The sequence below is a fragment of the Copidosoma floridanum genome, unplaced genomic scaffold (genome assembly GCF_036245765.1).
Source record: "Copidosoma floridanum isolate Cflo_tuat_1 unplaced genomic scaffold, Cflo_Japanese_pri ptg000009l, whole genome shotgun sequence".
Classification (NCBI taxonomy): Eukaryota; Metazoa; Arthropoda; class Insecta; order Hymenoptera; family Encyrtidae; genus Copidosoma; species Copidosoma floridanum.
Genome location: NW_028321886.1, coordinates 4303060 through 4327518, shown reverse-complemented (window position 1 = coordinate 4327518; position 24459 = coordinate 4303060). Strand labels below are relative to the sequence as shown.

At 43.0% G+C, this 24459-nt stretch overlaps 3 protein-coding genes across 3 annotated transcripts in view; 2 read left to right on the top strand and 1 right to left on the bottom strand.

Annotated features, from left to right (window-relative positions):
* Positions 1-2075, top strand: part of sli (slit guidance ligand) — a 39971-nt gene extending 37896 nt beyond the window's left edge. Inside the window, exons 27-30 of the mRNA XM_014355568.2 lie at positions 338-607; positions 802-948; positions 1090-1229; positions 1559-2075. Coding sequence (XP_014211054.1) covers positions 338-607; positions 802-948; positions 1090-1229; positions 1559-1645 — 644 coding nt within the window. The 3' untranslated portion in view covers positions 1646-2075. The remainder of the gene's footprint in view (positions 1-337; positions 608-801; positions 949-1089; positions 1230-1558) is intronic.
* A 4112-nt stretch (positions 2076-6187) lies between these two features.
* stac (C2 and C2B_Munc13-like domain-containing protein staccato) lies at positions 6188-22823 on the bottom strand. The gene is made up of 15 exons (XM_014355451.2): positions 22186-22823; positions 21923-21970; positions 17603-17939; positions 12174-12338; positions 11748-11926; positions 10813-11541; positions 10371-10529; positions 10115-10252; positions 9524-10007; positions 9079-9440; positions 8827-9016; positions 8469-8769; positions 8279-8402; positions 6718-6911; positions 6188-6523 (listed from the first exon to the last, which is right to left on the bottom strand). The coding sequence occupies exons 1-15, from the start codon at positions 22287-22289 to the stop codon at positions 6429-6431; spliced, it is 3609 nt and encodes a 1202-aa protein (XP_014210937.2). The 5' UTR covers positions 22290-22823; the 3' UTR covers positions 6188-6428.
* Positions 7508-24459, top strand: part of LOC106641183 (zinc transporter ZIP3) — a 45417-nt gene continuing 28465 nt past the window's right edge. Inside the window, exon 1 of the mRNA XM_089589616.1 lies at positions 7508-7692. The gene's annotated coding sequence lies outside the window, so the exon portion shown is untranslated. The remainder of the gene's footprint in view (positions 7693-24459) is intronic.

Below are 24459 nucleotides of genomic sequence, written 5' to 3'. Positions count from 1 at the left end.
TCTCTGCTCGATTGAATTTTATCATTGACGCGCCGCTGCCGCCGGGGGAGCGCTACAATTGGACCGCCAACCAACAGCGTATCATCCAAGCCCTTGTGCTTTTATTAATAAGCCGCACAAACAATTGTCTCTCTTTTGGCCCTCTCTATATACGTATAATATATGGTGTTTGCCCGAGGCTGCCCGGGGCCGGTGGCAGAGTTTTATTAAAAATTTATGCTAATGCCGGGCAGCCCCTCGAGCAGCCTCCCATACCCCCAAAAGTTATTGAAAGCCGGTGATAAAGACGGAGCTGGTGTCGCACTTTGCGCGCGTCTGTTTCATGTTCGCGGCTCAGGGTGCATTTCGGAGATGTGGATCAATCATAAGCTGGTGGACTTTAGCAACGCGGCAAAGATGAGCGGGGTCCAGCCGGGCTGCGGGGCCAACGACGGCAACGAAGACGACGAGGAGGAAGCTGACGAGGCGAACAAGAACGGGGGAACAGACGGGGCCACGGCCGACGCCAACGCGGATGACAACATGCAAGTCGACAACGCCGACCAACACCAGCAGCAACAGCACCTCGTCGTCCAACAGCCCCAGCATGTCCTGCACGAGCATTCGGGTGCGCCTCTCTCCCCTGACACTGTCAATTATAATACTATCTCGAACTGCTGCATTTGCTGGATTTTCTCTAGCTAGTTTTCTTTGGTTTAGCCGATGCTGGAGTCGTTTAAGGCTTTTTTCCCTTGTCCGCGAGTACTTTAGCCTCCAACTGATTTTGTTTTCATTTGTTGGTTTGTGCGTGGTTTTTCCCAGATTTCGCGGTGTTGTCCAGCTCGAGCAACATCGACCCTTGCATGAGACACGAGTGCAAAAAAGGCTCGGCTTGCGAGCCCGCGCCCTTCGGCACCGGCTACACGTGCAAATGCCAAATCGGCTGGCAGGGACGGTACTGCGACAAAGGTAACGTACTCGAGGCAAATTGCTCATCCACGCGAGACACCCTCAGGTTTTTAATTTCTTTTTCTTTTTTGTTCTCTCTCTCTCTCTCTCTCTCTCTCTCCCCGGTCTTTTACTCGTACATGGGTACAAAACGCGATGCAGCGCCGACCTGCCGGAAGGAGCACATTCGCGAGTACTACACAGCGAACGGATGCCGAAGCCGCCGACCCGTCAAGCTCGCCAAATGCTGGGGCAGCTGTGGCAACTTTTGCTGCTTACCGCGCAAGACCAAGAGGCGCAAGGTATTCATCATCATTGTTATTATTACCACCTGCGCATTCATTTTTCTTTTTTGTTTTTTTTTTGTTTTTTCACCCACCCCATCCACGCGCGTCAAAACAACAACGATCGCCCCGTCTTTCATTCAGCCATATTCAGCGAACGCGCTTCTACGCTCGTTCAACTTCTGCAGTTCCAATTAACGCGAGATAAACACGACTTGTAACGTCGCTGACGTCTCTTGAGGGAAATTAAATTCCCCTTTTGCCCCTCCCAACCCCCCGAATGGGGGAAAATGCTGTGTACAAACGAGACTGCGCGTGTATACTTCCTCTGCTCTTCGTGTTTCCAGATTCGGCTGATCTGCAACGACGGCACCCGGTACACCAAGGACGTGGACCTCGTGCGCAAGTGCACGTGCACGCGCAAGTGCTACTAACTCCCCCCCTCCCCACGTCTCCCTTTCTTTATATTATTTCCCCTGTATAACGTGTACGTCTAAAGCGCCACTCGACGAGGGGAAAAGGAGAGACAGCAGCCGGATCTCTTGGTGCACTCCGAAGCAGCGTTGTATAGCAGGAGAGGAAGTCGAAGCAGAGGAGCCAGACTAGCGTGAAAGGCGAGCTTGCGAGATACAGTGGTCGCGGAGGGAAGAGCACACCTGCGTCCCGTGCTATATATGTATACGTATACATGAGAGCGGGAGCGAGGGTGAGGGATAAAGTTTCGTCGCTCGGTGCATCGGCAGCCGGATGGGGCGTGCAAGTGCTCGCGGCTCGATACGCGCATTACCGGGCTGGTTAAATCCTTACAGCTGCTGGGCTCCGCTTGTACGCCATGTACCAACATCCCCGGCTGTGCTGCTTGTACTTGCACGCTCGACGTGCCCCACATATATATAATACACATATATGTCCGTGGGAGTCTCTGATACCGCGCGGCTTTTTTCAACCGGAAAAGCTCGTCTTTTTTTCTGATCCTCTTTACATGCCCCTCTTGCAATCAAGGGATGCTGACAGAGAAACGTCTTTAAACTGTCAGTTGTTTACCCCACGGCGGATGGTAAAAAAGCAATATCGTGCGCGCGAGGGGTTGCAGTTTTTTTTTCGCCGATAAATTTTTCTCGACACGTTTACGGGACGCCCGACGGCTCGTTATGTTATTAGTCGGGGATCGCGATACGGCTCATATATACGTAGAATCGCATTTGCATAATATTTATGAAAGTGCAATAATTACCGTCGAGCTTTCCGTAGCTTGGTGGCGAGTGCGCGCGTCGCGGTACAATGACGAATGAACGTACGCGCACCTATGCAAAAACCAAGGGGGAATACCGAAGAAGGAATAAAAAAAAAAAATCAACGTCTCTTAGACCGTATGCAGTCTAATGGGATATTGTATATACGTGTGCGCGTCGCGTGCAACAGCAGCGGCAACCCACGCGTAATTATACACCCATACGTGTTACGGGGCCCTCCTATTTTTTGTAAGGAAAAAAAAAAAGCTCAGCCGCTTGCATATACGTGCTACAAACAATTACCCTCCGCGTCTACTCTCTCTCGCTCTCCCTCTTTTTGGCTCCGCCACTCTCTTTTCCTCCTACGAGTATTATGTGGAAGGAATGCGCGCGCGGTGCATTGTATACGCTTGACGAGGGAATGACAGATGGATCATCGACGTCTCCTTTCCAACTCCTCGTGCTGTTTTATCTCCCTCACCCCCTCTCTCTCTCGCTTTTTCTCTATCTTTCATCCCCATCCTCTCGACCATCCGTATATAATATATGTGCACATTTTCTATTCGCTCGACCGCCAGTGAAATCTGTCGGGGCAGAAATTTTATTCTCAATGTTGGAATGATCGTGATTACGCGACTTATATCATATTTTATAATAGGTAAGTAGTTATCGAGAATCCGAAAATTTTTGCGAATCATCGTGTTTTTCATACAACGGATTTTACAAGTATATAGGTACTCTTACAAGTATCTCAAGGTAATGAAGCAAGAATACCTTTTTGCACGTTAGCGAGATTTTTTTGAGATTTATCATTGATTATTACCATACACCGTTGGAATTGAATTTTGTAATTCGCGCGCGGGACGATGTAAGTATACGGAGTTTCGTTGTACGAATGTAAAAGATATTTTGTGAAATTGTACATGCATCATCGCCCGACGATGACACGTATAGCTTTTTTAAACTTTTCTAAACATATTTTATCCGAAAATTATTTATTTTTAGCATTAGACACGGATGAGCCTTGTTATTTTTGACGCGCGAAAGTCAAAAATGAAGAGAGACTCGACATCAGTGCGAACATATAATATCATATGTTCAACGCGACGATTTCACATGCGACATTTCACTGCCCTCTAGTACAATATACTTTGGCCCGCTGTTTAACCACCCCCTCGCCCGTGCCGTCGTGCACGCGAGAGCCCGTCTCCCATCAACTATCGACATCTCCGATTCCCTTTTCATACTATAATAATATCCTCGTGCCCCCCCGCCCCTCTCTCGTATATATGCTAACCACTGTCTACGTAACCGATATTTGCCTGCATGTAACAATATGTGGATTTGCGATTATTAAAACATATACATAAATAATACACATATATATATACATAATACGTGCATGTATATTTAAAAGTGCGACAATTCGTCTGGCATCCCTGTACATATATATAATCGACGACGCTTTTTGTGCTCATAAGCTCTGCCCGAGGAACCCATCATAAAACACGTACTCAAGAAGACTAAGGAAAACAATTTAAAACAATTAAGTTAACGAGTTAACCGTAATAAAAATGTTCTAAGTACAAGTATGTTATAACGAAACACAAACAAAGTTTGATAATAATAGTAATAATAAAGAGTAAAAAAAAAAAAAAAAAGAAAAAAAACATATACAATCGTCGAGTAAGTATTACATTAAATGTAAACTAAAAATTTAACGCAATAACTGTTTATTATTCGACGGTGAGTGCGTGGCCACCCTGAACTCGAAAATATTTCGTAAAAAAACAAACTTTTTACGGAAAAAAAAAAAAAAAAAAAAAAAAGATAGTACTAATAATAAATAAGCAAAAAGACAATGCAGCGCAATTTGTGTTCGAGAAACAGAAAAATTCGGGTGCGGGCACGCACTTCCGTTCACTCTCTCTATCTCTCGTGCTAAATATTTAAATGAACCGGAAAAGAGAAACAATGTGAGAGTAATAGATGTTTAAGAAAATTAAAAAAAATCGGTCGAACCACGCATCTATGTATTTATTTTAAGCAATAAGTTTTTTTTTGCTTTACCCTGTAATTACATCGAGACAAATGTCATGTATTTTATTATGATTATCATGTTTAATTATAAATATTATTATTTTCGATACTATTATTGTCATTATTATTATACCGATCGCATACGTTAATTATACCACGTGAGAGAAAATTTATTTTCACTGCTCGACAAATTTCGTTTAAATATTTGTAACGCATTTTTTACGTTGTCGTGAAAAACTTACGTATCACAATATTTAGTTTTATAAATTCTACGCTCTTCTTTTGCGTCCAAGTGCTAATAGACATCTCACACAGGTGCAGTGTAAAATAATTTCATCGCAATTTTCTTCTACTCGCCGAAAACACTTCATTTTTATATTTTTGTTACGTGATTCAGTTCACAAAAATAGTCATGTTGCTTACATAATAAAAATTCGAAAAACGAATCGTGCGACGAAATTAATTTACTTGTTTTACTTTTAACAGCTCAGTATTTATAGTTTTGTATGTACATGTATGTATAGGTATTTTTGTTTTCATTTATTTTCCTTTGCTATCCAAACAATTCAATGTAAGGGAAAAAAATACAATGCGTCAGAACCGAAAAGAAGATAAACAAGAGTTTTCTCGATTTCATAAGAAAACAGATAAAACATGTACCTCACTGCCAAGGTAGAAGAAAAAAAAAAAAAAAAAAAAATCCGCTCGCGGACTTTGTAACAAAATCAGTCACATGTATAGTTGAAGCATCCTAAGATAACACAGTAGATTGAACGAGAGAATAGAATAATGAACAATAAAACTACGTGAATATAAATGTCACCTTGCTTTTGGTGTGGGGTGTGCTTGTAAATTCGTCAAAGAAACAGCAATGTTAACGATAAAATGAATAAAAAAAATTTTTTAAAGTGCAGGTCTTCCGCTCGTGGGTGCTTCGGTTCTCCAAAATAAAAATAAAAATGTCACGTGTGCTTCGCGCCTTATGGTATATATATATATATATATATATATATATAGATAAATTTTTTATTCGATTAATAAACCCTATATAAATATATTAAATGGCTATAATGTATTCACTCAGCTCAACTGCCCAGACACCGGCCAGGAAGTTTTGTAAAAAAAAAAAAAAAAAAAAAAAACAAACAAACAAACAGAAAATAAAGATTGTGGAATAAAAATAGACAACATAACAATAACATTTTCTGCGAAGGAATTGATTGCACGTTCTGCTGATCAATAATTGTGTGGCAATACCAAATTAACAAAGAAAAAAAGAAAAAAAAAAAAAGAAAAAAGAAAAAAAAAGAAAAATACCATTTTACTGTAATGTCCGAAAGCGCCTAGCAAACAGTATGGCAAATCAGGGTTAGACAAACGCATTCAGATTCAATGTTAATTAGATTATATTTAATGTATTACTTGTCATTTTTTATTCTATTAATAAATTAATATCTGATAATAAATGACGAAAGAATATTCAAACGTATATAATATATATATATATAACAGTCGTTAGCTACTTTTTTTATTATCACAGGAGTAAATTCGTAGATGACATCACGTGTATTTTTGTTTTCCTCTTCCATTTTCCATAATATATAGATGTGTACACGTGATCCTACAAACACGTAAACAAGGGCTCATCGGGTGTGACGATAAATAATCTTTCAAGTACACTTAAAAAGATAAGCAATTTTTTTTTTATCCTTAAAAAAATAACTTTAACAAATATCATCAGATCATAACGGCTCTTTGTTCCGTTACAGTACATATATGTTTTATGATCGTGAGGTACACTGCACAGAAGCTAATTGGTTTTTTTTACACATGCTTCCTATCGCACTAACGGAGCTCCATGTATTGTTATTATTATTTTTATATTATATTCATGTATAAAAAGATAGAGTCAGCTCGGGCCTGGTGTTGGAAAAAGACGTCATCTTCAGCTGGAGTTCATTTTCGACTGTAGCCCCGACATGAAGTTCGATGCCAAGTTGTCGCCCTTGCGGCGTGACAAGACGTTGATAACTTCGGAACCTGATTAAAAAAACAAAGTCAGAGGGGGGGGGGGAGCTTGGAAGCGTCTCTCGCCGTACACACCAGTGGCAATAATCCAAAAGTACCATTGCGCATGATGTATATTATGCATATGCAATTACAACTCGAGAGAGAGAGAGAAAGCATTGTTAACTTTTAAAGGTATGCGTAGCAATGTACACGGTGCGACTCACTTTGAGATGTGGGCCGCGAAAGTTTCAAGTGGATTTGTTCAAGTTGGCCGAATCCCTGGTGGGAGTCCTTCTCGTGGATGTCGCCGAACCGCATGAAACACTCGGCCATGAATTTCGTTCGCAAAAAGTCCTTGTCTTTCACTTCGAACCTTATTATTGCGTTCTCGAGCTTCCTCTGCTCCGTCGTCAATGGACTGAAGCGCCGACGAAAACGAGAAAACGAGAAAACGAGAAATTCCATGGATATAATTATTATACACGTCCGGCCACCCGTCACTTATTTCACGTATTTTCTATCGATTATACACCACATAGTCTCATTAACGCACGGCCGTTTATTACCCGCGTATCATCGGCTTACGCAACACTCCCGGCTTTTTACTTCTTTTTCGAACACGTGTATGCAAATACGCGTGAAGACAAAATGAGGACACGCGAGTACTTTGTGCACGAAAAACATGAACAAAAAGTTAAAAAAAAATAAATAAATAAAAGGTATAAATTTAAGGTAACGAGAGCGAAGGAAAAGGGAGAGAGAGAACCGACCCAAGGGAATAATACTCGTGGGTAATGATAATTCGACGCCCAGAAGAGGAGGAGGAGGACGGCGACCGGCTGGATTATTTTCTATTCGTCTATGTGTGTTATAGAGGTAAGGAGTCGTTGGTATGGAGTCACGCGACCGGTGCCCAAAGTGGCGGGAGCCGTGCCGATTGGTCGTCTTTGTGTGAGTACAGGTCGCCCCTGTGCCTTCTCCGGCGCTCCGGCAGGCCATTTTTCGTTCTGTACTCTTTGAACGTCGACAACGTGCGGAGGGACGCGCGTCCTCCCTGTTATTATTATTATTTTTACTTTCTTTCTGACATACGCGCACAACAATCCGGTGGTACCTACGAAGTATCGATTTTTCACTCCTGGATCTCTGCTCGCGACATCGAATATCAACTCATCGAGAGGATTCCTCGTCTGTTGCAGGTAAGATTACGATTACGGATAGTTAAAAACATTATCGACACCCATAAGTAGGCCGTAAAATTAAATAATTTACAAAATTTTCGCCGCAAAAGGAAGACGAACAACAACGTATTTATACTCGGTGAAAGTGTACTGCGTGTACTATTCGGAAACAACTCAAAGCCCGTGTTTTTAATATCTACTTGGAGAGAAAGTAAAAATGTACGCCAGTGTAAATCACAATATTTGGAAGATGACGCGTGTTTTTCGAGCCACAGTTTTAAAGCCCAGAAACAGGAGAATGACAAAACCGATGTTTTGCTCCTCGAAGCATAAATCTCTTTTCGACCCCCGGATGACTGCCGACTTTGTGTGTATACATATACTCGCTGTTTTCTCCGCAGTCAGCCATTTTACGCTCCAAACGTAAATCTTGCAAGTATCTACAATAAAAAGGCCCGTCGCGCGTGTTCGGCGCCCGTATTTATACGTATACGTACAGGTACACACAAACAAAAAAAAACATCCACACACATTTAACTTGTCAACTAAAAAGTAAATAGCAAACGAGCTCGCTGCGGGTGTGTGCCAGTGCGCATATACTCACATGTTGAAACTTTCGTCGTAGAGCGGAAACTGCGTTTCTTTCTGAACGCCCGTCTTGAGCGACTTTGTCCCCGCGAAAACGTCCTCGGGGTAGAGGGTGATTTTCACGTAAGAATTACAGCTGCCTGCCAAAGCGAATAAATAAAAAATAAACAAATGTATGAATATGTACACACGCGTGTCCCACGTACCGTCCGTAGATCGGAGATTCCGGGCGTTGAGTATCTGTATGTTGAGGAGGTCGTTGAAAAAGTACGCCTTGACCGTGAGCATGCCGTGGGGCTCGTTCTCGATACCCGACTGTTCCTTTAGCCTGTCCAGGTAGTAGCGGTGGATGACCTCGTTCGTCTCCATGCCGTAGAGCTTCAGGGTTTTCTCGATGCGCTCGAGCACCTGGACGTTCGGCACCTCGTTGGTCCCGAAATTGAAGAACTGTATGAGGGCTTGCAGCGTTTTGTGCAGACTCGAGTAGTAAGAGGGCGGTCGGCGCCGCTGGACAAATTCATTTTCTTAATGAGTGGAAGAAAAAAGAAATAAATAAAAACTCACCTCCAAGTTACTGTCGACGAGCGAGGCCAGAACGGCGGCCATCAGTTCCCAAATGATGACCAGGATCCTCTGGAAGTTGTCCTTGTTGAGATTGTCGTGCAACGTTATGAGATTCTGGTCCAGGTACTCCATAAGCTTGTCCATCGAGTTGCTCGACGAACCCGACAACTCGGCGCCCTCCATCAGATACCTGGTGCACCGGCACACGTGAACGTAGGGAGAAGAGAAGAATGGAGGAAAAAATCGGCTTACCGATCCATGGCGGGCACCATTTTCCGCGCCACGCTCTCGAGCATGTCGTCGATCTTGTTCTTCATCGTGTCCTTGGCGTTGTCGATGATGAGCTGTAAGGTACGATTGCACCGATCGGCGTCCTGTTGGCTGAGGTTCTCGGCGAGTGCCTCTATGACACTACCGAGCCCGAGATCCTTGGCCAGCGGCTCTATGGACGTGCGCACGTAGTCTATGTTGTTGATGGCGTAGCACCAGGCCACCGACACGTTGAACTGCCTGCCGTAGACGTTGGCCGGGTTCGCCTCGTCCTCCTTGCGCTGCCTCTCCTCCGCCTTGTTGGCCATGCAATCGACGTAGACGATGCAACACTTGCATATGTCCTGCAAGGGCGCGTCATTTGTATAAACATTGTGGTGACAGAGACGTCGATTGGCTCGTTCATAGGAAAAAAAGGACATGTTACATCGATGATCTTGGCGACAAAGGCGTAGGCACCCTCGGTCTCGGGCCAAGCCAACTGGGTCCAGAAGACCTTGATCTGGTAGAAGATGGTGAGGGCGTCGACGGCGCTCGATGTGTACTGGACGCTCGAGTCGACCGGCTGGAGATTGTCGAACTCGACCGCCCGCTCGATTCGCTTGATGGCCTTGTACGCGGCTATCTCGAGCCAATGGGCGACCCCGTCCTGGAACCACGTGTAGTAAGACTGGACCTTCATGTCCTTGAGCTCGTCGGGGCAAAAGTTTTGGCCGACCGCGGCGAATCTTTGTATGGCCAGGTACAGCTCGAACAAGGTCATGCCGAGGCCGAGTTCCGGGTCGTTCGAGCCATCGAGCTCTATCCTCTTTAACCTGCCGCAAATGTCCTCGATGATCACCATGCACAGGCTGCTCACGCGCTTCTCGTACGCTATGTACAGCGTCTTTGTGTACGGAAAGTTTATCGTCCTGCGAAATACAACAATCGCCATTACAATTATCATCAACTCGTTTGTGACGGTGTAGTATGGAAAATTACAACAACAACCAAAAAAACAAAAAAAACAAAGACGCACTTGATGAACAATTTCTCGTAGAGCTCGTAGGCGCGTTGCAGGTCCAGTCTGACCAGTTGAATTATTTTAATGTGGTACTTGAGAGCCTCTTCGTCGCTGTCGCTCTCCAAATTGTTGTTCGCCACAATGTACTCGAACCTACAGGTGCGTATACATGTACATACGTATAAGGTTGTTCGCATCTCCCCCCCCCCTTGGGTATTTTCAATCTAACTTTTACCCGCACACGTGCGAGCAAAGCGTTAATAATACTCACCGCTCGGCGCCACCTCGAATCACCGCGAATTCCAAGGCTTCGGGTATGCTGATACGGTCGCCGTCTAGAATTTCCGGGGGCAGCCACGAGTACATTTCCAGGGGGAACAGGTTGACGGTCTGGGGCACCTCGAGCGACGACGACAGCAACGAAATCATTCTACGTACAGGATAAATATGGTTTGTTTTTTCTCTTTGCTTTCCTCCTTTGGCGCGTGTACAGCATATAATATATAATGTATTGATTTCCGAAAATGGTAATTTGGAGGTGGGCAACAAGTTTTTTGGCGCACGGGTTGCGTAACGCGGAGCTCGGAATTTCAGAGGGGAAGAAAAAAAAGGCACGCATCGGGCACCGGTCGTCGACCGAATACTCGGCATCGCTCTCTCTGTAACTTATGTAGTGAGGAAAAAAAAAAAAAAAAAAAAAAAGCATCGCTCACCTAAGAATAGCGACTAGTTGCTTCATCATGTGCTCCTTGTCGACCTGCAGCCTGCGTATCTTCCTGAGGGCGTTGAGGCCCGAGTAGAGTATCTTCTTGCACGCGTCCCAGAACTGCAGGGCCTCCTGGTCGGAGAGGCTCCCACTTGCCACGGGAGCAACGAGCTCCTCGGCCAGTTTGAGGAAAACGGCGAAGCTGAGCTGGTGCTCCTGGTGGGCGGCCGCGAACTCGATCCACCGGGCCAGGTTGACGAATTTGGGGCAGAGGCCGCGCTGGACCGCGTGCTGGAGGACGACGACCTCGGCGGGCCCGGACCAGCCGCCCTGCCAACTGTACCTCTCGGCAGGGTGGCTCTCGAGCTCGTGGAGCAAGAGGATGCGCAACAAGCTGCGGTGCTCCTGGTAGGCCACCCGGGCGTTGTGCTCGGTGCTAAAAGCTAATCGGAGCTTCACCAGGCCCCGGCGCTTCGGCTTGTTGTTTTTCTCGAGGGCGTACCACATGACGTGGCCCGTCACGGGGATCGCCTGCAGGGGTACACGAGCCCCCCCGATGAACTCGTTGTCGTGGTTGCCGCTCGTCGCCGTTATCGCGATCTCCTTGGCCAGTTTCACGAGGCCCCGCATCCCCTTCACGCTTTTCACTTTGCTCATTTTCTCGGGCACCGACTCCGCCGCGTCAAAGTCCCACACCTCCAGGTGCAGCACATCGTTTTCCGGGTTGTCGAGCGGCCTGTGCAACAACGCGTCGTTTATCAATAATATATATATGTATATATACATGCACCTGCGCCTTTTCTCCCGGCACTGTATAAAGAGTAGCATGGGTAAAAAGTGGTCTGTCGCCGGGGCGTGTGCGTGACGTTTATTTGTTAAGGGGGAAACAGAGAGAGAGAGAGAGAGAGAGAGAGAGTTCATTATCTCAACCGAGTTACGCACATTTCAAAGTGCTCGTGCCAAACGGGTTCCAAGGTCTCGGGCTTGACGGCCGTGTTGAATCTGTGGGTCGGCGCCGATTCCAGATATAGAACGCAAAATGGGTCGCTCTTCCCGTTAGAATCCAGTGGGTTTAGCTCCTTGGCCTCCATCACTTCAACGTTCAAGTGCATCTTGGGTGCCTAAAGTACCACGGACAATACATTTATTTTCTTTTTTCCTTTTTTCTTTTTTTTCTTTTTTTCTTCACATCCCCTCCCACCCTTTAATACTCTTCGTTATCTCGTTGCCAATTTATCGATGGCGAAACGTGCGTGCGGTAATTTTTGCAACCATTGTCTTTCAGAGGCAGAGGTCATTTAATTGATTTTTTTTTTTTTTTTTTTTTTTTCTTCATCGCCAAACTGTAATAGGATGATGAATGTGTACCTCCATCTGTCGCGTTTCCTCCATGACCCTCTGGTGCGTCTCGTCGTCGATGTTGAACGCTTTTTGCAGGTATTCGACGACGTCATCCTGCGCAACTTCGTCCACCACGTCGAAGCCAATCTGGTGCTGGATCATGTACAGCAGGGCTGTGTACAGCTCCTCTACCTGAAAGCAGAGATTTATCGGGTGTTTTTTTTTCTTTTCTGATGTCTCCAATGCTCCAACCCCTCCCCCCTCCCCATACCCCTCCCCTTGCCCTTTAAAAACACAAAGTCGTACTCAAGTAGGTTAATGAAACACGTTTCTACGAAACTAAATTTACGCAAACGCAACATCTTCGAAACGTGAATGGGCCTTGGGTTAATTTTAGCCGAGAAATCGGTATTTAAATCTCTCATTTGCTCGCTCCCCCCGACCATTATCACCGAGTTTCTGGCTCGGTTTTTTCTTTTTTCCTCTTTTTCCTTCGTTTCGGAAAAGTAAACATCACAAAACACTCGTATACGATATATTTATACAACCCATCCGTCACCAGAGAGAGATTTATCTTTCAAAGCAAACGCGACGTCGCACGATAACGCCAAGACTCGTCAACCAAAAGGAAATTCCTTCTGGTGTTTTCTAAACACACGTGTGTTTACTGTATACCCCCTTTGTATGTGTGCTTTATGTGTATATGTACATGAGAATAGAGGGCAATAAAACTCATCGCCTCGTGCATCCTCATCCCAAATGTTCCAAGGTCAATTTTCTGGTCGGGCAAAACCGTTGCAAGACAGAGGATGCACCACCCGCGCACGCGAGCTCGAACACTTTGCGTCGCGTATAACATATACGTGTATACTTACACGTCGGGGGGGCATGTGCGCGCATCGAAAATAGAAGCACAGAGTGGCAATTCAAGATCAATTAAGTTGCGCGGACGTAGCCGGTAGTTAATGGGTGTCGTTTTACCGCTGTGTAATTACACGCTCGATCGATCAAAGCGAGAGCCGGTGCTCGTTAAAATACATACACGCATCGGAGTAAAGTGAGGGGTGGGGGTGGTGTACTGCACTTGCCTCGAAGTATTTCCCACGCCAAGCCGGTGGGCCGGTGATTCGGCTGTGCGGAGCCATCGGCAGGGTGGTGGGCGCTACGCCACTGCGACCAACCCCCGGGTCCGTCACACGGCTCGCTGGACCATTTCTACCTCCGACTACAGCTCGACACCGTCGTCGCGGAACGGCGATGCAAGTGTGCGCCGATTTCTCCAGATCTGATCGGTACAGTGCAATAGTTCTCTCTCTCTCTCTATCTCTATCTCTTAATATATGTACACCATACGCGAGTTTGCTCGATCAATGGACTTTTTGTCGAGCAGCGGCTGATTTTCTTCTCCTATTTTTTTTCTCTCGTCTTCCCCTTCGCAGTCGAGAGGAGTCTCACGCAAGGTCGGGAGAAGAAAATCGCAAACAACCGATCGCGTTGTCCGCCACGGGTGATTTTCTTCTTCGAACGAATCAAGCTCGATCGGTCGGGTGTTCCGTGGGAGTATTATTCTGTTGGAAATGTTGATTCTCCTCTCGTGCAGTCGAGCGAAGCTAGAAAAATCGAGGCAACTCGGCCTGAAAACACCAGAGGCATCGCGGCCCGGTGCGTTACGAAACTCCGGTACACTTTTACGGCAGCGCACATCCATGTAGCTTTCGGCTACGGAAACTCATCGCCCACTGTCACCGTCGTAAAAACCATGTGTACGTTATACTTAGCGACGGGTTGACGAAAAAAAAAGAAAACGAGAAGGTAAATCCGTGCACCGACCCGCCCTTTCACTGGGTTCTCGGGTCCTTTTTACGATTTCAAGTTCACACGCGCCCGTTGCTGTATGTGGTACAACAAGGCAGGCCGATAGCTGTGCTTCGGCGAAATCCGAGTCCGCACTGCGAGGGGGACCCCAGGAATAGCCACGCCGGACCGTTGCTGTTTCTACTACTACACAACTTCTTCTTCTTCTTCTTCTTCTACTTTTCTATCTATATCAAGACGATACCGAGATACGTATAGACACGGGTGGCGCGCGAAAAATGCACGCGTCGACTTTTCTGTGCTCCTACGCGCGAGCGACTAACGCTGACTGCAAGCTCCCCGTGCACTTTGTCGATGGAAATCGCTCGATCGGAAATTCCCCGAGAGGAACGAAATTGCAGGCCTACCCGCCTATACGAGCGCGTAAAATTCCCCCTTGGGCCGAGAAAATCGGTTCCAAAGAAGCTTTCGATGCGTATGCGACACGGCTCCGTACATACAATATACACATGCTCGAGCCATTATTCAGCGGTATTTCTGATTCCCAAAGCTCATTTTAACGCGTTAGCAAACCGTACCCATTCTGTCCCAATGCATCATCGCGAGCGCGCTCACCCTATTACAATATTATACACACACCCCACCGAGTCGCTATATGTGCGGCACTCGCGAGTGAATAAATCCCGCGCTACGTGACTTTTTTTTCCCTCGATCCCGTACTCCATCATGCCCGTGACAATATTGTACAAACGAAAAGTAAAACTGCGCAAAGGTTAAACATGAGTTGTTGGAGCGATGACGTGGTTTAAACGTGCTCCTCCTAACCGGCTGTACGTATGTAGATACACGAATACGTTGAAAGCTCGATCGAGTAGCGAACGTAATCCGTTCCGTAACATACACCGCACGGGCGTCTGCTGATGGAAGGTGGAGGAGAAGCTGTGGGTGGTAGTAGAGCTTGCGAGAGCTTGCACGAGAGAGAGAGAGGGGGGTACATAATCCGTGCACGCTTATGGGGCGTGGGGGTGTTGGCACGACGGTAAATAAACGACGGCGCGAGGGTTGAGGTCGCACACCTGATGATTACAGAGTGGGTTTCCTCCTTTACTATACACTTTTTTTTCTTTTTTTTCAAGTGGCCGGTCTCCGAAACGAAATCGCCCGGGCTATCGCAAAGTCCAAAAAGATTCCCAAAGTTCGCAGCCCCAATCGGTCGCCGATTCTTTCCGTATTCGGCAACAAGACTAGAGTACGGTGATTCTCCACGCCAACATGATGTTTGTGTAGTAATGTACGAAAAACGCGACTCACCGTCTTTTTTTTACTCCTCACTTGTATGACGATGGGCTGTACTGTATGCGCGTAGGATCGTCTCGGTCGTTTGCGCTCGACAACCAGTCCCCGAATCGACTTTGAGCCTCGCACCGGTATTATCACCGGCAACGCTGGCATGGCCTTTCGTTTTTTTTTTTTTTTTTTTTTTTTTTTCTACCGCGAGCCCGAGTGCACCGGGCCGACTGAACCTTTTACTTTGGTACCTTGGAGTCCCTGCTCGCGTGTAAGCGGCATTGCCCACATTCGAGGCGCCGTTTTAACAACCAACCAACCCTCGTTTCATGTGTATTAATGCACACGCGGCAGCCGCGTCCTGTGATCAATACCGGACAATTGGTATACGTCGGAGTCTTCGAAAATTAAAGGGTCAAGTTCGCGAGATGGTTTATATCGAAAGTACATGGCGACGTGAAGAGCTTTCAATTTTGACCTCCTGGTACCTACAATGGAATATTTCCCTTTCGGTCGATAGTTACGGGCTGTTTAAACTTTGGTGATAAACGCCACGATTTTATTAACCATCATCGAGTAACATTCATTTCCCTACTTACAAACTTGTTTGAAACTAGTTCGGCCGTAACTTTTGATCCAATAAATGTATAATTTGGCCCTACCAGGGCTCCAATTTGCTTTCGTTTATATCCCTAGAGGATAATAACGCATCCACTCTTTTTGCTGTGCTTTTTCCAGGGTGAGGGTGGGTTACGAGAAAGGATGATAATGGCTGCCCAGAAGATGCAAAGTATAGTCACGTCAATGTTCACCGTCTCGTGATTTTTTCGGAGATTTCAACGTGTATATTATGCAGGCGTTGTTGCTTGTATACACGTATACGTATATACATAAAAGGGAACACAGTGCGGGCAACGACTTACACGAGCGGGGGCTGTGTTCGTGCAATACTCGTACTTTTTATGGATCCTGCGTTCATTAATACAAATGGAAGTATTGAAAAGAACTAGGCTATGAAATATAATTTAATTTTCGTTACTCTGCATTTTCTTTCTTTCTTTTTTTTTTTTTTTTTTTTTTTTTTCCATCAGCTTTGAGTCCCCACTGTACATATCGCCCCTTACCATCTTGGTAAATGAACCGTAGAGACACTTTAGTGAAAAATGGCTGTAGTTCGATATCCTCGTACACCTAATGAGTATTTAATTTTAAATCGTAATAAATAGCACGTATTTTTTATTAAAAATTGAAAAAAGTACGACAGTGTTGGATAATGTAAATTCTAATTATTTTGAAAATTTTAATACAGATTGTTGCGATGAAGAAAAGCTTTTACTGTACTACATCGCTTTAAGAAAATCGTTCAATATATTGTACATATATACGTGTACAATTATAATTTAAAGAATAAGATAAAAACACATACATACAGCATTGTTTTAAAACATTTCGAATGGGTTTTTTTTCATTTAATTATTAAAGACGTGATTGAATGTTTCGCAAAGATCCGAAGATATATGATTCTCTATTAAGGAAGTTTTATCGTCGATTGCATGTTATTATCTATTTACGTGTACCGCGTGCAAAAAGTGCATGCCTTGGTACGTATAGCGAATCATGTTTTAGTAAACACCGAGGAAACCATTTGAAACTACAAAAAAAAAAAAAAAAAAAGACCAATTAATTTGTTAAAAAATCCCCGATGTATAATCGAATGAAACGTATCGCGCGTGCTGAGACCGATAAATCGATTTCCCGTTTTCCATCCAATACCCCAGCTACTCCAACTTCCATCAAAGTAGTATAGACTCGGTATAGCCAGCCGTAGTCTATATACACAATATATTATATACAGTGTCTCACGTCAGATAGTTTCGGGGCTAAAATCTTGAGTGGCCGTCGTCCCGGCGTGGACTGCCGGTTATTGCGAGCCCTCCCCCGCTTCGCAACCCATCGAGAAACTCGGATCCTTTGACCGTTTACGCGCACACACTCCCGTATCGTGAAGCAAATTTGCAAACTCGTTAGTTTTTTTGGACTTTGGTACCACTACAACCGATAAAAACGATACCGATATTTCACTGCATAGTAGAGGACGCTCTCCATACAAAGCGAAACAGCCCAATCGTGGCCACGCCAAGCTGGCTTACTCTTACATTGGGACTATTTGCAATTTAGTCCTATTCAATATCATGTAGATTGAATACAGTTAACACCGAGTATAGAACCAACGAGAGCTTGCAAACCTAAATTTTCCTGATGCATTGGATAACTGATATGCAGGTGCTACAATTTCCTCGTTTTATTTGCGAAGTGGATGAACAAAAGTACATGTATCAATGTTTTCGACTCACGTTCAATCCAACGGACTTTGCGACGATGTTGTACGTGGTCTCTCCATTCTCGCTTTCGGACTCGGTGGAGTCGGCAACCTGCTCCCCCTTGAGGGCGATCTCCTTCTCGGTGTAGAGGGCCTCCCTCTGCTTGGCCACGCAGAAATGCGCCTCGATGTCCTCCACCTCCTCCTTCCCCTCTTGGCCGGTGTTACATGTACCGACGGCCTCCTCGTTGGCCTCAAAGTCACACGGGGGTGTCGCCTCGGGCAAACTTTCCTCGAGCCGCTGCGCCTTGGCCTTGTCGGCAAGACTAGTCCCGAGCTTCTCGAAAAAACTGTTGTCCTCCTCCTGGATCCTTTCGTTGCGGAAGGGAGAAGAAAAATAATGGTCAAAATTGTCACCGCAAGGACCGTCCTCTCTCCCTCTCGAGATGCGGTTCGAGTATTTTTTTCCTTTTTTTTTTTCAAACAAGATCTTGAGAGGCATTCTCCCGTTGATTCGCGAGTCTTTGATGGGCGTTAATTGTGCAAATTGCGGCCGTAAACATTGACCGATTGCACGTTGATTTGTGCCTGATAATGACGATGGGAAACAATTTTTTGAAAAACAAAAAATAAAAATCCTACTTGGCCATACGATTCAATACGCAGATCTAGGACTGATTGTACGGGGGGGACTTCCAATAAAAATCGTGCGAAACTTTAGATCCCGCGAGAATGGATAAACCCGCGCGAGGTGAAGGATATTTCCCGCGAAGATCACGGGCAATTTGAAAAAATATGATTGGCCGATCGTTAGCCAAGATAATAATTTTGTGCGGCGTTGAATAATTCAAGCACAAGGTAATTCATAATTTGCCTGTGATTACTGTTATTTTTTCTTTTTTTTTTTTTTTTTTTTTTTTTTTTTTTTTTTTCTATCATCATCGTACAGCTCTTTTGTAGGAGTATTATTTTTTACTATACAAATGTCATTAGTTTATTAAAAAATATTTTACTACCTTTGAAAAGCACAAATTTAATACTTTTGCACTTCACAATACTTCAAAATGATAAATAGTTACTCGATATTTGAAAACTAAAATTCACCACATAAATCAACGTGTAATCCCATGCACCGGAAAAACAAGATAAAACGTTTAACAGCAAATTCAATGTGAAAACTGTCAAAAGTACCCGAACCGCAGGACACCAAGTAAATGAATAACAATAAAATGAGAATTACGTGCGTAGTGTTGTTACAAGCGTACTAGTCAAGCAGTAGACAAGCTTTTTCACTGGCATTTCGATCCCATGCACAAAAAACCACTGACGGAACAATGCAACGGTACAAAAAGCGTTTGATCTCAAAAAAAGCGAAAAAAAACGATATGCGCCTCGCTCGAAAATGCGCAGGTGGAGTACTCGACGCGTCGCTCCTCGGTCATACGTGCGACTAAAATCTCGCTCCGGTATTATTCGCACTTCTACATCCCAAAGCTCTACGCGCCGGCTTTTTTTTTTTTTTCCTCCACTGCCTCGTTATAACGTGATTCGTTTTCTCTTCAAACACCCGAGCATTATCGTCTTGCGATGGAGCATTGGTGCACTGGTTAGCGGAAAAAACGAACCATTTATGAAAACAAAGATTTTTTCCTCCTACGCCTAATACTCTTGATTAGGATTAACGATATATAAATATTTTTTAATTAACATTCCAAATGTTGAACTGATTTTTTTTTCTTTTTTTTTTAAATTTAGATTAATTATTTCGTGCTCATTAATGTTACAAATACTAGAGCCGTTAATTAGACCATCACTAAAATATGTGTAAAAAATTCGTGAGAAACTGACAAACGTATTTTTTTTTATTTTATACCGTGCGTTTTAAGCCCACGAAAATTTTTTCTTCGAATTTATTAAGTATAAAATTTATATGTACGTGAGTTGGTTTATAAGAACATTTCATTCAAGCTATGTTTTTTAATAATGTGATAAAAATGAATCGTGCACAGTTTCATTAATTGTAATTTTCTTACTCTACTCTTAAAAATATCTTCATTCTGTTGCAGCCGATCAATTAATTTTTAATACTTGAAGAAAATATTGATACAAATCGGGTAATTCCCTCAATTTCGAAGCAAAATCACGCGATTCTTTTTTTTTTTTTTATCGAATACTTTAATGAATTTTATTCCATGGAGTGAAACTGAAACATGGCTCTAAGATAAATATGCTGTGTGCCCGTTTGGGTAATCTACTACAGTAGTATCGGTAAATATCAAAAGTTTTTATTATAGATTTGAAGTAATAGTTAAAATAAATAAAAATACATTTTTTTTATAACGTTGCGAGCATCATTTAGGAACAAAAAGTTGAGAATTCTTCATCTACTAAAATAATAACAGTATGATGATGTGTCCACTTAATACAAGTCGTTACCGATTCATATGAAAATACGTGAGATTAAAGAAGGTTTCACAACGCGTAAATCTCGGTGGATGGCATTTTCATGTGGGTATTACAGTATTCGGATGAGATGTTTACTTTGTTATTCTTATCTACCATATTCAAATCTTTTGAAAGGACAATTCGGTATCTACAAAATAATATATATGAAGTATGTTAAAATAAAGCGTTTAACCCGTGCAGTTAAAATTTCTAGTTTTACGCAATGCGTGATAGTAAGTAGCATTAAAAATCGTTTAAGAAACAACCAAATTTGTTTCCTTACAAGCAAATTAAACCTGCGACAGAATATCTCACGTCTTTCTACACTTATTTTTATGACTAGATAGATTTGGGTAAAATAGTTTACATTGCGTTGAGTCCGTTGTGTCTGAAGCGTTTAAGGTAGCTGTATTGCATGTTTTTCTAAGTAATAAATTTTTTTCATTGCTTTACAACTGTAATTAAAGTGTACCACTCGTCTTCAACTCCTCAACAATTTTTATGAAATATATTGGAACTGATTAAAACATTATAACACATTTTACATAAGCATATACATATTACAGACGAGGGTATATTGGTATTGAACAGTAAATGAATATTTTATTACTTTTTAAGTTACAATAGCAAATGAATGAAAGAAAAAAATTACTAAACAATTTTTATAAACTACAATAATTTAAATGACAAATGTTTTGAAAAATTCTTCAAAAACAATACCAAAGATAAAAAATTAACCGTAAACATCGTCCGATATTATTGGTTTTAATAAAGCAGAAAAAATGAAGTACGCTCGTCGTGTAAGATTTTGCACTCGGTAAGAATGTTTTACGATTCCTTAAAAAAACGCTTGCTCCATCATAAAGTTTCTGTTTGTGCATCGTGTAAATATGTACTTTGGCTGAGTCGAGACATCGCTTCACGTGAACATCCCAGCCGATAGTAATAATTATTCATCATATTTAATCACAATGTACTTATTTACTGTTGCCGAGCATCACGAAACGAATAATCGGACATTGCAAAAGACAGGCCAAGAAATTCATTACAGATTAAAACTATCGAGCAAGTGCACGCGTGTGGATTGAAAAAGTACAAAAGTGTGAGAACGCACGCCCGATACTTTATGAAAAACAGATTGCGATGCAAAGCCCGAAGGTCATTCTTTTGTATAACGGCGTATGTATCTCAACGTGTTACTAACTCTATACTCGTACAGTGCGCGCGTAATAGATCACCTAACGAGCGCAAGTGCGAATCCTTGATACTGTCATAACGATAACGCACAGTAAATTCATTACCATCGTGCGTTTTTTAAGCCTCTGTGTGTACATTATAGTATGAATTTATATACACATGTCATGATGATGCCCAGCAGCTACATCAGCCGGCACTCTCGCAGCCTCTCGTTAACCCGACGATGACGTTTCTCATGCCTATACCCACATAAATATGTATACGTACATCAGGAGAACGCGTTTGTATAGGCATACATACACGGCAGAAGACCTTTCACCGGCATATCGCTATTCACGGATGACTCGAAACACCGAAATAACTCGCCAAGCCGATCTTTACAAATCGCTATACCTACTTTATATCATGTTTTATCGCGTTGCTTTGAACAATATTTACTTTCGTTACAACAAATAAGTAGGTACACCTGAGAATCCAGGTACATGCAAACCGAGATCTGAACTATCTATAGACGCGTACACGTTAGTACAATCGCTATAAATAGGCATCAGGTGTATGACGAGGTGATGTAAATATAAATATACGTAGATCGGCGAAAAACGTATAACAAATAAAATAAAAAAAACATCACAGGGACTTGCACTGGACAAGACAAACATTCGTACGGTATATATATATACGTCTATATCCACACACATAATAATATAGTTACCAAAAATAATCGGATATTTCAATCGTGTTAGGAGAGATACCGTCAGTACTGTAAAATAATAATCATTAGTGAGAGGGTGCATTTTTATGTACAAAGTGTGGCTATTTGTTTTTATTAACACAATATTATGGGCTACAATGTACAGGTGTACAGGAGCTCCGTAGAGCGAGGGAAGGATCGTTAATTAACGTTAAAATATGAAAGTACTTGATATAGGTGAGCTGTACGTAAGCGTTGAAACAACAAAGAAATGAGAGTATTACCTGGCCTCGTGGCTACTTTGCTCTTGCGGCTCCTTTATTTTCTTCTCCTGATCGGCAACGAACTTGTGATAAAAGTTCTCCCACATCTCATCCTCCCCGTTCATTTTCCCTACGAGTTTGTACTTGCGATCGTTGGAAATAAAAAAAAAAGAAAGGTCAATCGGTAAAATCCCAAATGAATCCGCGCACCAACTGGAACTGGGATCTAAAAATACGCAAAGCGCACTTTCACAATAACACTGCGCGCCGACCAACTCCCAAGCTCCGGGGGCACCTTTTTGTGTCGCGCACGTCCGAGAATGCTCATCAACTCGGGCCGGTTGCGATCGGCTACCGAGTACACCAACGGCACACAAATACACACCCACACGTGCACGAGTATCGGCAATAGTCACCGGTCATATTACATCTACCCCACCGTGACCCGAGGAGTCACCGACCCAAGAGTCCCAATCACGTGTTTGCTCGATTACTTAATAAGTAATCATACTTATCCGTTTGTCAAATGTAAGTACAAACTACTGCTGTCCGATGGAAAACAGAGAGGAGACGCGGCGTAACGGCGATCGAGCCAACGACGACTATGTATGATTTCGAAAGGCAACGGTATAAGTAGGATACTCTTACCAGGGCGGCGATTTCATGGCTAAAAGTAGTGTATGTTGTGCTATAAAACGTTACTCCAGTTGGAGCTGACAGGTGGGAGAGAACGTTGACAATGCCTTGGAAGGATTATCTTGCGAGTCGAGCTTGAGCTTTTTTTATTTCTTTCACTCCCGGCCGGCGCGCGGGAGATGTCAGCACAAACTCGACGAAAACCCGTACTATCGGCAGAGATAAGTAGGGAGATTGCCAGTGCCTATGTTAAAGAGTGTGCCGATGTTTCGGCGCTGATTTGAGCGCCAATCCATCGTGGCCAGCAGAGGAACCGTGCACATGTTTTCTATTGGCTGGCGGCTTGTAGGCTCGGCTCGCGGGGAGAGGTAAGGGGAGATCAGTGAGGGAGACATGAGAATCCAAATGTGTGCATCGGTGATGGAGATGGAGATGGAGGACGGAGGAGAAGCTAAACCTATATGTATACAACGGGCTATATATCTATAGCTGTAGTTGTACACTGCTAATACGGAAAAGAGCTGCGCGTATTACTTTTCTCGCTTTTCCTCCCTGAAAGAAAGATAAGCTTTTTAAATGCAGTTGATCATTCGTTCAACTACAATAAACAAAACATAATTGTCACGTTATTAACAATTTTTTTTTCATTTTTTAAAAAATGACAAGCTCAACGCAATTAACATATTTTTTTGCTTTTTTCAATGAACGAGCGCCTTTATTCCAATAATCCGGTGCGCTCAATAGTTCTTCACTTTTACGATAAGTGAAATTATTGAATAATATATGAAGGCATTCACCACAACGACACACTGTACGCACAAATATTTTTTGTACTAAGTAATATTATTTACTAATATACTGAACACCTTTACCCGAACGCTCCATTGCACTGACATCTTTTTTTTTTTAATTTATATTTTTTCACCATTAATACATAGCTTAACGGCAATAATACGATAAAGCTTAAATTAAATCTCAAGCTTTGAAACTTTACGATAAACATATGTAACTTTTAGTCTTTGGATATCCCAAGCGCTACCAGCTGAGAGGGCTAGAGCAGGAGGGTGGATTTTACTTTTGCGGCTCCGGGTTCCAATCTCACTTGGAGCAAATTTTTTTTTTTTTTTTTTTTATTCCAACATTACTTTAAATGTTCATACCTTTTTTTTATGATTACTTACGTATTTTAATTTATCAGTGACTAAAACGATTTTTTTTTTTTCCTATATTGGTACACGATCCAAGAAAATTTTTTTCCATTCATGGCTAAAAAAATTATTTGACGCATCAAGTAAAAACTTTTCAAGTGCAGTTGATCATTCATTCAACAAAAAAAAGAAAAGCATCATTGTCAAATTATTAAAAATTTTTTTTTCACTTTTCAAAAAATGACAAGCTCAACGCAATTAACATATTTTTTTTCTTTTTTCAATGAACGAGCGCCTTTATTCCAATAATCCGGTGCGCTCAATAGTTCTTCACTTTTACGATAAGTGAAATTATTGAATAATATATGAAGGCATTCACCACAACGACACACTGTACGCACAAATATTTTTTGTACTAAGTAATATTATTTACTAATATACTGAACACCTTTACCCGAACGCTCCATTGCACTGACATCTTTTTTTTTAATTTATATTTTTTCACCATTAA